This window comes from Leucopleurus acutus (genome assembly GCF_964270905.1).
Source record: "Leucopleurus acutus genome assembly, chromosome: 2".
Taxonomy (NCBI): domain Eukaryota; kingdom Metazoa; phylum Chordata; class Mammalia; order Artiodactyla; family Delphinidae; genus Leucopleurus; species Leucopleurus acutus.
The window spans coordinates 187,092,596-187,107,443 of record NC_139143.1 but is presented as its reverse complement, the minus strand read 5'-3'; the positions used below and the strand labels follow the sequence as shown (position 1 = coordinate 187,107,443).

At 42.1% G+C, this 14,848-nt stretch overlaps 1 protein-coding gene across 1 annotated transcript in view; it reads right to left on the bottom strand.

The window, feature by feature from the left end:
* The window catches only part of RERE (arginine-glutamic acid dipeptide repeats), a 426,659-nt gene that overhangs the window by 255,927 nt on the left and 155,884 nt on the right, over nucleotides 1-14,848 (bottom strand). Inside the window, exon 2 of the mRNA XM_082865410.1 lies at nucleotides 4,335-4,800. Coding sequence (XP_082721536.1) covers nucleotides 4,335-4,656 — 322 coding nt within the window. The 5' untranslated portion in view covers nucleotides 4,657-4,800. The remainder of the gene's footprint in view (nucleotides 1-4,334; nucleotides 4,801-14,848) is intronic.

Genomic DNA, 14,848 nt, shown 5'->3' with positions numbered 1-14,848 from the left:
CCACTGATGGATGAAGGAATAAAGAAAATGCATAGGTATACAACAGAACATTATTCAGCCACTGAAAAAAAAGAAGGAAATCCTGCCGTTTGCAACAACACGGATGAACCCTGAGGGTATCATGCTAAGTGAAAAAGTCAGACAGAGAAATACTGTATGATCTGACTTAGATGTGGAACCTAAGAAAACCAAACTCAGAAACTGAGAACAGATTAGTGGTTGCCACAGGTGTGGAGGTGGGGGATAGGGGTAGGGGAAATAGGTGAAGGCAGTCAAAGGGTACAAACTTCCAGTTATAAGATGAATAAGTTCTGGGGATGTAATGGACAGCACGGTGATTATAGTTAAGAATACTGCCGTGTATATTTGAAAGCTGCTAAGAGAATAGATTTTAAAAGTTCACACCACCCACACACACAAACAAAACTGTAATTTTGGGTCGTAATGGATGTATTAATTAACCTCACTGTGGTATAATCATTTTGCATTATATACATATATAAAATAACTATGTTATACATCTTAAGTTTAATGTCATGTGTCAATTATATCTCAATAAAGCTAGGGAAAAGAAAAAAAGCAGAAAGAAATTTATATGCCACCCACAGCAAACTTTAGAAATCAATACTCTATGCTAAAGAGGCCCATAAGGGAAATCTGGCTGCACACAGCTGTGTAATAAATCAATTTGTTACCGTGACAGTCATCTCAAAAGTAGAGTAACGGTTGATAGACAACAAAGAAGTTAGATTAGACACAGATGCAAAATATAAACAGAGCTCCACAAGGTTTTTGTTTTGGTTTTTATTTTATAACAAGTCTGTTAAATCATCCATTGGGAAATAAATGATTCAAGACGGACTTCCAGAAGCATTATTCTAACTTTGACATCATTTATCAGTCAATATATTTTTGAAAACAATTTTCAGAAACTTATTTACTCAACAAATACTGGGAGTTCCCTGGTGGTCCAGTGGTTAGGACTTGGCGCTTTCACTGCCGTGGGCCCAGGTTCAATCCCTGGTCGGGGAACTAAGATCCCGCAAGCCAAGCGGCGAGGCCAAGAACAAAACAAACAAACAAACGCAAACAAATATTATGGAATACACACTATGTGTACACTATTGTAGATTCCAGGAATAAGCAAAAACAGAGTTGCTGCCTTTATGGAAGAGAGAGACAGCTACTAATCCTAAAATAGTAACAGAAATAAATAGAAAAGTATTACCGTTATAAGTGCTAGAAGAAAAGATACGTAATGCCAGGACAGTAGCTATTAAGGAAATCTGGAAAACGTGGGAGGGGAAAGGCAATGACACTGGAATGGGAGAAATGAAGAAAGGAGAGCAGTTAAGTAAGTATGTCTGTGTGTGTGTTGGGGATGGGCAAGGCGGGGGGGTCGGTCACTAACCTGAGGCAACAGCAAGTGCAAAGACCCCAAGGCAGGAGGTAACATGGGCACTGTAACTACAAGTCCATTATGCTGAGCCTCTAAGGGCAAAATAAAGGTAACTCCAGAGATGATGAGCAGGAGCAAAAGAGAACTGGTTGTAACCAGGCATGAGGTTAAACCTTAGCTAGCGACAAATCCTAAATACCCGATTTCTCAATAAAACCTCATTCTTCTCAGACCAAATAATCTGAACATAGGCTTGTTCCCCTAGGACAAGGAAGTATAGTTATATAATAGTCTATTTTTATCCTCACAGTATCACTCACTGCTAGGCTCATTCTTAATGACATTTTGGGGGGTATTTATAATTTATACTTGATTTGAGTATTAAAACCAATTCAGAAAAGGAAAAAGAAAAAAATTAATTTGTGATCTACATCCTAAAGAAACAAATGAGAATAACAATAATACACTGAAGAAATCCCTTATGATGCCCCATAAAGTCCCTACTAAAACACTTAAGATACAACAAACCACAGAGAATCTCTGTAATTGGGTGAGGATAATGGTTTTTCATCACTAACAGAAGATGTTACTGTAGTACTTTGCACCAAGAAAGAGAAAGAGCAAAAAGAAAGACGAAGGAAAGAAAAGAATCAAGTCCCACCTGGGAATCTAACCACAGTACCCTACTTCTGATTCTTCAGTTTAGATAAACCTAAAAAATAGGCACTATTTTAAAATCCTCCATTGAGAAAGAAGCTATTTGGAGAAGTCAGTTACCTTCGAATGCATAACCGCAAAAGAAATGAAACCACTGAGAAGGTCAGAAACAGTCTCCTTACCAAAGAGTGACTCTTACTTACTCCTACTTACTCTTACAGACTGGCAGGACCCGGCAGGATGCAAACCCCAGGCCACAGCTGTCAGCCCCCAAGCACAAGGGGCACCTCACAGGAAGTAGTTACGCTCTGAGTGCCAAAGAAAACTTTCAGAGCCATTTTTGGTTGTCGTACATCCTTTATAACATATTTAGCTTCCAGAGAGGCTGTATCTTTTTCACATTTCACAAAGGTCCTCAGATATACTGAAACAATGTCTGCCTCCCTGAGTACACAGTTCTTCCCCAAAACAAGAAGCTGCTGTTTTGAAAATAAGCCATTAGCAACCTTCCTCCACAGAGTCTTCTAAGCACCAAGCAGGAAGGATTTCCTTTCATCCTGTAGAATATGCAATATGAATGTGCAACAGTTCTCAAACTAGTTTTCTCAAAAATGTTTTTTCTTAGGGAGATACTCAGCAGAAACAGGATGCCACAGGCCCATAAATGGGAAAAACGGCAGATTTTTTTTTTTCAACGCTAAAGAGGTTTCCTTACCTGCAGGACTTCTCAGAGTCATTAATTATGACTCTCTCACATGAGGGACAGTACGTGCAGCATTTCCCACATGTTCTGACTACAAATATTTTGAGGAAGCATCCCCACTGACACAGCAGTTAACATTCCACTGAGAAAGGCTGGCATTTAGTACTGCACAAGGCAGCCAGACTTTTGACAGTGATCCAAAAGATCATAGTATAGTACCACACTGAATTGTTATGTATCAAGAGAAAAGGCTAACAAGATCTTTCCTTATTTTTAAGTTATCATCCTGTAATCTATAGCTAAAGGAGTTAACCCATTCTGTTCCTTTCTCATGATCTAGAACTACACAGGTTCATAGCAAGCAATCTGCGGTAAGTCTTCAGTGGCTAAGAAAATCTGACTATCCAACATCTAAGTCTGAATCAAAGATTCTGATAGTACTGTAACCTACACATTACCAAATCTCTAGAGCAGAGCTCCAACTTCCCCCAAACCTCAACTTTGATAATTTTTTATCACATAAATATCTTCTCAGTTCATCATCAACCAAAACATAGTTGTGAATACAAGCTTATCTGTGTAATTTCTAACACTGATTATTTTTTGACATTCAAAACTAATTCCTTTGCGGGGGAAAAAATCCGATACTTTATGTGAAGTTGAGCACAGTTACAGTACTCCTCAGCAAAACAACTGTACCAGGTTAATGACATAATCTGTCTAATCTCCCGCTCCTGGAAAAATATCAAACTGAGAGGCTTTTAATCTGTTAATTACATCTCATGAAATTCACATCATTCCTGAGCACTGTAAGTAATTCAAACAAAATGATTTTAGCTAGTTTTACTGACTTCTGTAAGAAAAGTACCTTAATACACACAATACGTCATATGGAAAAGGAAGGTTCTGCTGGTGTTCAACAGGTTCTGAATCACTTGCTTCCCTGAATCTTATCTGAAAGCTGGGTCTCTGTCTCTCTCTCTCTCTCTCTCTCTGAACAACTGCTATAAATAACCTCAATATACTGAGTGAACACAGTACCTTTCCTGGAAAACAGAGCAGGTTAGTTGGCTTCATCTATTATCACTGACTAGAGACCCTGAAGATCAATACTTTGGAAAAGGAGGTCATCAGGAGGAATAAACCTTCGTCTGAAGGCCATTAAAAACACCTAGTTTCTGGTCACTCCTGTAGCCAACGTAAAATGTCCTGTTCCCAAGAATTTGAAGGTTTACTTGTCCCACTGTGTACTCCATTCTGCAGGGTCTCAACACAGCCTAATCGGTGCTGAAGACAAAAGGCAAGGAGGAAGTGGAAAGAGGAAAACTACTGGGCAGGCGGTGAAGTGCGAGAATGAGCAGCAGAAGACAAGGAAAGAACGACAGGCACACCGGCCAGGGCAGGAGGCGAGTGGAGGCGGGCACACCCAGATGACCAAATCTGGCAGCTGTTTCCCACCTGGAGTTTTCCTGCCCCAAACCACTACCCACTCTTCTGGGTTCCACGCCTGCCTGCATCCACGTGCTGACATCGTTTCTCTACCACAAACACTGTAAAGACCCAAAGGCGCCTCACCTCCTGGTCTGTAGACGACATCATCCTCCGTGATGTAAGACGTTATCTCCCCGGTGTCCGTCCTTTCGTAACGGGACTTTTTTTTCGGGGGCTTCTTCTTGGTCTTCTTCGTGGACTCCTCCGTGGTGGCGCCATTGTCATTGTCCTCATCTTCACTGTGGTCACTCTCAGCATAATTTTTGGCTCCTCCTTCCAAGGTGCAGCTCCTGCGTGGCCTTGAATTCTCACTCTCTCGCGCCTTGTCTCTCTTCTCTCTCTCTCGGTCCCGATCTCGGTCCCGGTCCTTCTCTTTGTCTTTGTCTTTGTCTTTATCAGCTGTCATGATTCGCCACGTGCCTTCTTCTGTCCTCTCACGGCTGGGCCTCCGTGAAAGGTAGACAGTAAGCCTGGGCTTCAGTCTTCTGAATTTCTCACTCAATTCCAGGGAAAATCCGACCACTCCAACAACCCCAACGTTTCAAAAATGCTAGGAGAGGAAAGAGAGAGCGAAATTGATTTTCCTTTAACATTTTCTCGTATTTCCTTCCTAAAATAACGTTTTGTTAAATGACTCACTTACTCATGCTTTAGCAACTAAAACTTCTCACTGGCAATAGGAAAAAAGGTAGGACAAGTGATATCAAATTTAAATATAAACAGTTTTGGGCCTCAACTAGCATATGGTTTGGGATTTTCGACCACACCAATAATGAAAGGTGTCTGAATGCGTAAGGGTAAACTATGCTTTCTGTATACAAATTGTTTTCTCTAACTTTTAAAGGAAAAGGTAAAGTGTACCCTAGTAAACAACATATAATGGGTACAAGTATACAAAAGGGGCTTCATAACCCATAACATTAATTTAAAAGGGTAAGAACCTGTAGTTAAATTATTTCCACCTGCAAAAAGTAATTTGGATAGCCTTGGAAAATGTCTCAGGATGTCTCACAGCGCATTACCTTCTGAAGACTCTTTCTAGCCACTTCTCCAAATTTCCAGAGCTCCTCTCAAGAATAAACATAAGAGCTGACTCAAATAAAAGTGACAACCTCAAAGCAAGATTCCTTTGCCTTCAATTACAATTTTTTTACATCTTCTAGGTCTACTTACTATTCTAGTTATCTTCCAGGAAAAATGGTTTCTCGAAAGATATATTATCTCTGTCTTAAGAAAATATAACAGCTTCCAAAAACAACCTTCCATCTTTAGGGAATATTAGGTGGTTTATACATTCTTCCAAATTTCCACTGTTAATGGTTTCCCTAATAAATTTCTCCCCAGAACTAAACCCCAAAAGGAAAGTCTGAAGGTTTTAAGAATGTATAATGAGAAGAGTAAACCCCAAGCTCCAACCCAACACAATTCTTATAAAAAATTTTAATTTTATTTACATGTCAGTTTTGGAACAGTCATAATAACCAGTAATTTATCTTTTGCAATCTTTTATCATCCTTCCCAATATCTCATTTTTTCAGCAATCTGTACCAAACATTATCTACGTGCCAGGGGTTCAGAACTAGAGACACCATGACGGAACACCTCGTGGTCCTTGCCCGCAATGCTCTAATGCAGAGAGGAGACAACTGATCAATAGGAGAACCATCCCTTGCTCATGCTACGAGGGCCAGATAGGAAACAACACGTGCAAAGAAACGAAAAATTGGTCCTCTTTACTCAGACAACAACAAACAAGTCAGTTTGTAATTACATGCCTCAGACGCAGAGAAAATTCTCTTTGGTCATGCCAAAACCATAAAAATTATCATATACTCTCTCCAAAGCTCTTAGGTCAAACTTGATACCAGAAAAGACCTCCACATGAGCACTTCAAATATCCTTAGGCATTCAGGAAAATTTTTTAAATGTTAACAACAAGTTTTGGGTGAGAGAACAATGAAGGAGCAATAATGCCAACAATCTATAAGCAAAGTCAGAAGGATGAAAGCATGTAGCACAAACCTAAATTGCTTCCTTTTATATAGGAAATGCACTTTCAGATAGGATTTCAATTTTCTAAACATATTTCCAGAAAATGAAAAATTATTCTAGTGCCTGCAAAAGTTCTGCTTCAATGAATCATCTGCTAAACAGACAGTAATAAACTCCCAAGTCCCTGTAGGCCACTAGTGTTAGCAATTGAAAATACACCAAGAGACATATTACTTTCTCCATCTGGCTTAAGTTTAGAGCCTGAACAAGCCAATCATACAAGAAAGAAAACCATCAGCTAATACAGTTGTTAAAACATTCCTCTTTGACACTGAAAACATACCAAGGCCTCCTGGGAATCTAAAAAGAACAAGAAGCTTAGGCTGAAAGCCTCTAAGACGCAGTTCAGGACAGACATACTTCAGATAAGTTCAAGAAAAAAACTCATTCTCCCTAGGGTTAACAAGATAACTGCTCCAGAAAATTGTGTAAAAATATTATTTCAGCACTTAAAAAAAGGAAAAAAAAAACAGTAAGTCCAAATTGTACGTTCAACGTTACTCCCTACAAAATCATATACTGTATTTCTATTTACAAAAAAATTTGAGTTGTTTCTGCCAAGAGTTAGCAAGAAAAATTCAACAATCAACAGAGAAAACATCCACAAAATAAAATCCTCTACGTGTGTGTGTGTGTGTGTGTGTGTGTGTGCGCGCGCGCGCGTGTATCCAACCTTCAGATAACCAAGAATATTGATAATCCAAAGCAAAAGTTAATCCAACTACCATTCACATTTGGCTATAAAATATAGCTCAGTGGGGATATATTCTTTTCCTCTGTACTTACCACACTAATCATAATTTTTTGAGCCTCATTATAAAACGACCAACATGCAACAATAATACAACATTTGAGGAAAGGGACCCAGAGAGGAACCAGGTGGCACCGAGAAAGGTAGCTGTCGCTTCAGTACGCTAGAAATGATCTACACAGTAGACAATACAACAGCATCTTTAAAACAGCAAGGGGTTTACAAAGCAGGTCCCTGCCATGATCTCATTAGATTCTCTCTGTCTACAACTCAGTGATGTGAACCAGACAGAAGTCACCACTCCCACTTTTCAGGCTACAGGAGGAGAACTAAGAAGAGATCATCTGCCCGTGAGTGAGTCTAAAGCAGGTCTCCCAAAGGTGAACCCCATCTGACCTGATTCCAACCTGCTGCTCAGGTTATAATCTGTATCTTCACAGGTGCCAACCTTTCCTACATGTATTCTTGCTGATAATTTGCACAGACAGTTTTAGGAAACACACTCACTTTAACCTCTCCCCCAAAAAACAAGAGGTACTTTTCTCCAGTAAGACAGACAAGAATATTGAAAATATCTTGTCGATCCACTACTCAACCCAGTTAAACAGGAAACACGGCAAAAGATACTTTAATAATTAATTAAAGGAATAATCAAATCTAAAACATTTCAGATTCAAAACAATCTTCATCTATTCATCGAACAAATGTCTACTGAATGCCCACAATGTGCGGTGTGCTAGTTACTGCCCTAGGTATGGGGAAAATAGCAGAGAACCACATACAAACATCCCTGCCCTTGTGGAACTGATGTTCCAGGAAGTGGAGAAAGATACACACACACACACACACACACACACACACACACACACTATTAAAAGATCTTACATGGGGAGTCCAATGGGGACAAGGGAGTATAAGAGGATTGCAATTTTAAATGGTCAGGTAAGGCCTCACTGAGGTGGCTTTGTCCCAAGTTAAAGTGAGTACAGAGGAAACACGGAGACCATTCCAGCAGAGGGGAAAGTAGGTGCAAATGTCCAGAGGCAGCAGTGATCCAGTTACATTCAAGACAGAGGGGCTGGCCAGAGGGGCTGGAGTGACATGTGGAAGACGACTGATTTTTTAAAAACGATTTTTTTTTTTTTTTTTTTTTTTTTTTTACCGGTACGCGGGCCTCTCACTGTTGTGGCCTCTCCCGTTGCGGAGCACGGGCTCCGGACACGCAGGCTCAGTGGCCATGGCTCACGGGCCCAGCCGCACCGCGGCATGTGGGATCCTCCCGGACCGGGGCGCGAACCCGTGTCCCCTGCATCGGCAGGCAGACTCTCAACCACTGCGCCACCAGGGAAGCCCCTAAAAACGATTTTTTAAAAACGATTTTTTAAAAACTAGTATAGTCCTCACACTAGTTTCCAGAGTCATCAGATTGCACTTCATCGTTTTATCTTGATAAAATTTGGTAGGCTAGCTTCGTTTCGTTGTGATCTAATCAGGGTCAAAGGCATTTAACAGAGTCGAGGATACAGAACTGTTCTTTATTACTTCAGGTTACTTAACCCTCTACACAAACACTGTCTGCCTCTTCCAAGTGAAGCCAACAACCACCTACAAACACCTTACACTACGTAACAGAACTGATTTGGATAAAGTACTAAAATTTCGGTCATGCTCAGGGTCCACACCTCATTTAAGGACACCACTTCTTGTCACTATTTAAGCAGTCCCAGGAGGTTTGGGCCCTTGATAGAACTGCAAGAAGACTGGGCTCAGAAGCCAAGATCCAAGTTCTTGGCACTGCCAGGGCTAGTGCCTTAGGCAGATCACTCTATCTCTGAGTCAGTTTCAATGCTGTAAAACAGGGATAATAGCTACTTCACAGAGCTGCTGTGAGAATTAAGTATACGTATACAGGTAAATGCACTTATAGATTGCAAAGTGCTTTATAAATATAAACTATCAATAATATATACTTAGATCAGTCATGACTACATTACCTACTACAGCAGATAATGCCAAACAGTGTACTGTGCTATGCAAGATATAAACGTAGCCAAACGTCATCCTTACCCTCAAGAATTTATTACCTACTAGGGAGGAGGGGGAATCCTATTACACGAGTAAGAAATAAATCATGGAAAACTGACTACAAATGAAGTAAAAATTTTAAAATATCTCCTCTTGGATTGGGTAAAACCCACTTATTAATGAAAACTTGCTCCTTCCTCCTGAGTTCTGTTCATTTCAGTTGCTCAAGCCAGATTCTGGAGGACGCTTGACTCTCACACCAAATGCAGTCAGTGAAGTCCAATGAATTCTTCCTCATTCAACCACAGCAAGAAAGCTGACGTTTGTCAAATACCAATCACACACTAGGCATTTTCCTCAGCTCTCAGGGTCTACCAATCACCTCCTGAATAACTCTATAATTTGTCCACTGCTCCAACTCAAGCAGAGAGTGCCTATTTCAAGCCATCATCATCTTTCACACAGATTAACACAACTGCCTTCTAACTGGTCTCTGTGACTATAAAATTTTGTTTTTGCTTTCCTTCCAATTCGTCCTCCAACACAGCCAGCCAAGCATCTGACCCTCCACCACTTTTTTTTTTTACATTGAGACATAATTCACACACCATACAATTCACCATGTACAGTACAATTCACTGTGCGCCATTCCTTTTCAAAGATTACAGAGACCTTCCTGTCCTGACTGCCCCTTCACCACTCCAGCCCCACCTCCACCCTTCCTGTGTGTCCAGCAGTCCCCTCCCCTTTGTCGGGCTAACCTCTACTTACCCTTAGGGCCCTCAGGCATTTCTGCTGCCCAACTCCAGGAAGGCTCCCAGACTCCCCCCAAAGTCCAGCCCCTCACTGTTCCCCATCCTGCCTGCAAAGTGGCCCTCATTGATCCCACTACTGGTATCTGTTGTTAACTTGTGTAACTTCTCCACTAACCAACAAGGACCATGACTATAGTATAATATTCACTAGAACAACTTCTACTGACGCAATTTCCTCTCTGCATCAAATCCACTACAGGGTTTGTTCTCATTATCATTTGACCATTCAGCACCCTCTGACAGGGCTGACCACACACCCTCCTTCTGGAAAGGCTCTTTTCCTCTGGCCTTCCTGGCACTGTCATCTCCTGGGTCTATTTAACTGTTCCTCCACCTCTAGTACTGGACCAGCTAATGGGGGAGCTCTTCAGGAGCTATCCGGAGCCATCCTTCCTCATCCTCGTCGATCTCCTACGTGTCCGTCAGGCCCCTGGTACCACACCCACACAGGCGATCCACAAATGCACGTGTTTACCAAACTTCTCCTGCAGAGCCAGATGCCTCCAAAAACCGCCCCCACCTGAAGTCTCCTCTTGGATGTCTCAAAGGTACCTCAACATATCAAAACAAGGGCACACTCTGGCCCCAAATGGCCTCTCTCGTGACTGGTGCCGCTGCCCACCCTATCATGCAAGCTGGACATCTAAGCCACATGTTTAGCACCTCCTCTCTTTCATCCCATCATCAACAAACCATGTCACCGTTACCTTATAAATTTCTCTCAAACACACCTACTTGAGAACACGTCCAACACCACAACCTTAGTTAAAAGCTACTAGTGTGGCTTTCCTGGACCACTTCAATTGGCTTCTCTCCAAATCCACTCCTCTGAATCCTCATAATTCTCTTTATAGACTGCAGCCAGGGCTCTCCTTTCAAAAGGCTAATGTGATTATGTCAATCCTTACCTTAAAATACTCAGTGACTTGTCACTTCTGTTAACTAAAAACCCAAATCCTAACCATGATCTACAACGCCCTTATCTTTCTATCTGGCCTCATCCCTCGCCTCCCTCCCACACTCTGTGCCCAACCACACTGCCCTTCCCTCTGCCCCTTGACCACACGCCCTCCTACCTGGAGTAAGACTTAGCTCATGTTCTCCCTTCCGTCATGATGCTCATCTCCTCTCCTGGCCTAGGTATCTCCTATTCTTCCTTCAGGTCACAGCTCAACAGGAACTTCCTCAAGATGTCCTTTCTTGTCCAAAAGGACTAGGTTAAATCCCTTTGTAATGCTCTCTACAACGGTAACTTCACATTTATTTGTGTGATTTGATTAACATCTGTCTCCACCTCTAAGCCAGAAGCTCCGTGAAGGGCTGACCCTGACTCTCTTTGCCCTGTGTTGTATTCTCAAATCCTAACTCACTGCTTGGCACACACAGACGAGCAATAAATTACCCTTCCCTGCCCTGCCTCTCACACATAAGCTGGATCAATCAAGACGGTATTATGATGAGACCTTTATTTGGGAAAGAAAATAGTTCATGCGTAAATAACTGAGGGGGTGCTTGAGCTGGCCTGCACACCATGAACAGGGTGGGAGGAGCAAAACGGAGGAGAGCGCATTCAGGCGCAAGTGCAGTAAAACAGTTATTGATTAAATCCTTGTCCTGGATGGCAGGCACAGAGTAGAACTAGTAGGAAGTAAGCTTAAGCAGAGGGGGGACGGATAATGGGCGCTCCTAAAACAATACAGCAGCTAATACTCACTGAGCACTTAACACGCGCTCAGCATTTTACACGTTAATTCATTTCAACTTCACTGTAATGAGACTGAGAGTATAATCTATCGTCCAAACCAGGACACATCTGAGAGCAAAAACATTAATAATTGTTCAGGAAAAACGTGAAACCAGGTCACGTGACCATCCTAACCGTAACGCTATTCAGCAGACGCCGTTGCTCTGTGCAGTTTCCCTGCAAAAGCAAGCACTGGGAGGCTGAGCAAGGAGACCCAAACTCACGCACTGTATTTCGGTAGACCCCAATCACAGCTCTGTGTTAGACCCAGGGCGCTGACTCAGAGCCTATACTCTTAACCACAAGGCTATACTGCCTTCAGTCACACAGCCTGAAGAGAGTTTGCTAAGCAAACGGTGTTACTGCAGGCTCTTAAGGTGAAAGCAGGATTTGGGGAAGCATTCATCCCTTCTGGCACGAGGTATTTTCCAACAACGGTTGTTAGTGCCATTCCCAACTAGCTTGCTCTCAAATCTATTATCTCTGAAAGCCTAAATCAGGAACCAAGGTCCTCAAGAACTTCTGCCTTTGCCATTTCTACATTTATTATGTCTCAATAAATGCTTTAGCCTTTTCCCTTCGTAACAAAATGGGATGGTCCAAGAGTGGAAGACCTAAGTGAGCTACCCACTGCGCTGGGCCCCACCTGCAAGACAAGCAGCTGCAGCCAGGCAGGCAACAGAACACCCAGGAAGCACGTGACAGCTGAGCGACTTGCTTTCTCAGTAACATCAATGTTCTTTTCCTGTTCCCTTTCATACCAACAGCCTGGGCATGAAAATGTACTGACTTGTGCTCTGGAAAGGGAAATGTCACTCTAACACTTGTTACTCCCGCATAAGAACACATAAACAGCAACCTGCTGCACAGAACACCTCAAAACAGGCTGGAGAATCACTGACAGAGATGCAAGGTAACTCTGAAACATGGGGTCAGCGGATCTAGGAACCCATGCAGAGGTCAGAGTGCTTCATCTGAAACGGATGTGGTACTGAGAGCAGTTCTCCCACGTAAAAATAAACAGGTGTCACGTTCTCCCACCTGAACAAATCCAATCATTTATAAGCAAACGGTTACACATCTACCTCCAAAGATTCTCTGCATTTGGGGTTAATAAATATTTAAACTCAATCAGTTTAATTAGTCAATGTTTAAATACTCATTCCTGGAACACATGTCTTATCGAGACAACCTAAATAACCGAGATGGGACCCATTAGTCAAATTCAGAGAGCAGCCTCTGTGGTATCAAAACAGAAGGAGGCAAAGAATGAACGCACCTTAATCACAAGTGGGTGTAATGCTTAGAGCAGCACTTCCTCAACTGCTTGAGAAGCTTTGGGAAAAAACAGAGAACTAAGATTGGCGGACTCTGACAAATATCTTAATTTCTTCCAAAAAGACATAATAACAACAAAACATACTACCTGCAAAAGGTGGGGAAAGTACCCAGGATAGCAAAACTCCAGGTTACAATCAACAGCTCAATTAAAATTAAATAACAAACAACACATAACCTTTTTATTTGGAGTAAGAGTAGGGAATTCCCAAAGATGAGATGCCCAAGGAGGTTCCCCCGCACCCCCCAAAATCAAAAATCCTCCTTTTCTTTAAAGAACACACAAATCCACTGACACAAGCAACTGCTTTTCTGTACTGTTAAAATGTGAAGATTTTCGCAATTACATACGAAATTTTTTTTGCCTTGCAAGTTGCCTATAGTTGTGTCTCTTCTACTAAGTAGTGAAGAAGAATTCACTGCTCAGTTTAAACCAGGGCTTCTCAACTGCGGCACAATTAACATTTTGAGCCAGATTTGGGTGGGGGGGGGGGGGTTGGTGGGGAGGCCTGTTCTGTGCATTATCCCTGGTCTCTACTCACATAGATTCTAGTACCACAACCCACTGCTCCAATGACAACAACAAAAAAGTATCTCCAGGTCTTCCCTGGTGGCGCAGTGGTTAAGAATCCGCCTGCCAATGCAGGGGACACGGGTTTGAGTCCTGATCCGGGAAGATCCCACATGCCGCAGGGCAACTAAGCCCGTGCGCCACAACTACTGAGCCTGCGCTCTAGAGCCCGCGAGCCACAATTACTGAGCCCTCGTGCCACAACTACTGAAGCCCGCACGCCTAGAGCCCGTGCTCCGCAACAAGAGAAGCCACCGCAATGAGAAGCCCATGCACCACAACGAAGAGTACCCCCCGCTCACCGCAGCGCACAGCAATGAAGACCCAACACAGCCAAAAATAAATAAATTAAATTAAATTAATAAAACATTAAAAAAATTCTCCAAATACTGCCACATAGCCTCTGGGGAGCAAAGTTGTTCACAGTTGAGAACCACTGCTTTCAACGAATAAAACTTCTTGTCTATCACAGAGATTTCAAAGGATTAAGCGTCTGTGTTGCTTTATTCAAAATTATGCTTGACCAGTATGGAATCCATAAAGCTAACACCATTACGAAAACTATATAATGTGGCATGTTCTTCATTCTCTGAAATATATTGGATTAACTCAAAACACTACCTGAAATAGTAATTACACAGATGTGTGAAGCTGAATTAGGAAAACAGAAGTAAATATTCTGAAAATCTTGATGTTTCCTGGCAAGCTCTGAAGGTGATCAGGGGTAGTGTTACTCAGTGGTGACCTGCTCTGGTCCTGGAGCCAAGTGGATGCTTCTGTTATCACACGACTAACTGAGAAAACCTGGTGTCCACAATGCCAAGAACAAGGGAAACTAAATACCTACAAGACCAAAACCCTGGTGTGAAAGGGGAAAGAATTCCTGAACTCACTCTCCCAAAGCATGGCCACAGATAGAAAATCAAATACAGAAAAGATAAATATAAAACTCAAGCACGTATGGACACCAAGGGGGGGAAAGGGGCGGGGGGGGGGGTGTGTGTGTGAAAAAAAAAACTCAAGCAGACAGATAAGTAAAATATGGTATACCCATAAAATAGAACATTATTCAACAATACCAAGAAATGAAATACTGATACATGTTAGAACATGGATAAGCCTGGGAAGCATTATCTTACGTGAAAAATGCCAGTCACAAAAGACCACATACGGTATGATCCCATTTATATTAAATGCCCAGAAAAGACAAATCCACAGAGACAGAAAGCAGATTGGTGGTTGCCTGGGGGTGGGGGATGCTGGGGTGCTATAGTTATGCGTTTCATTTGGGGATGATATAAA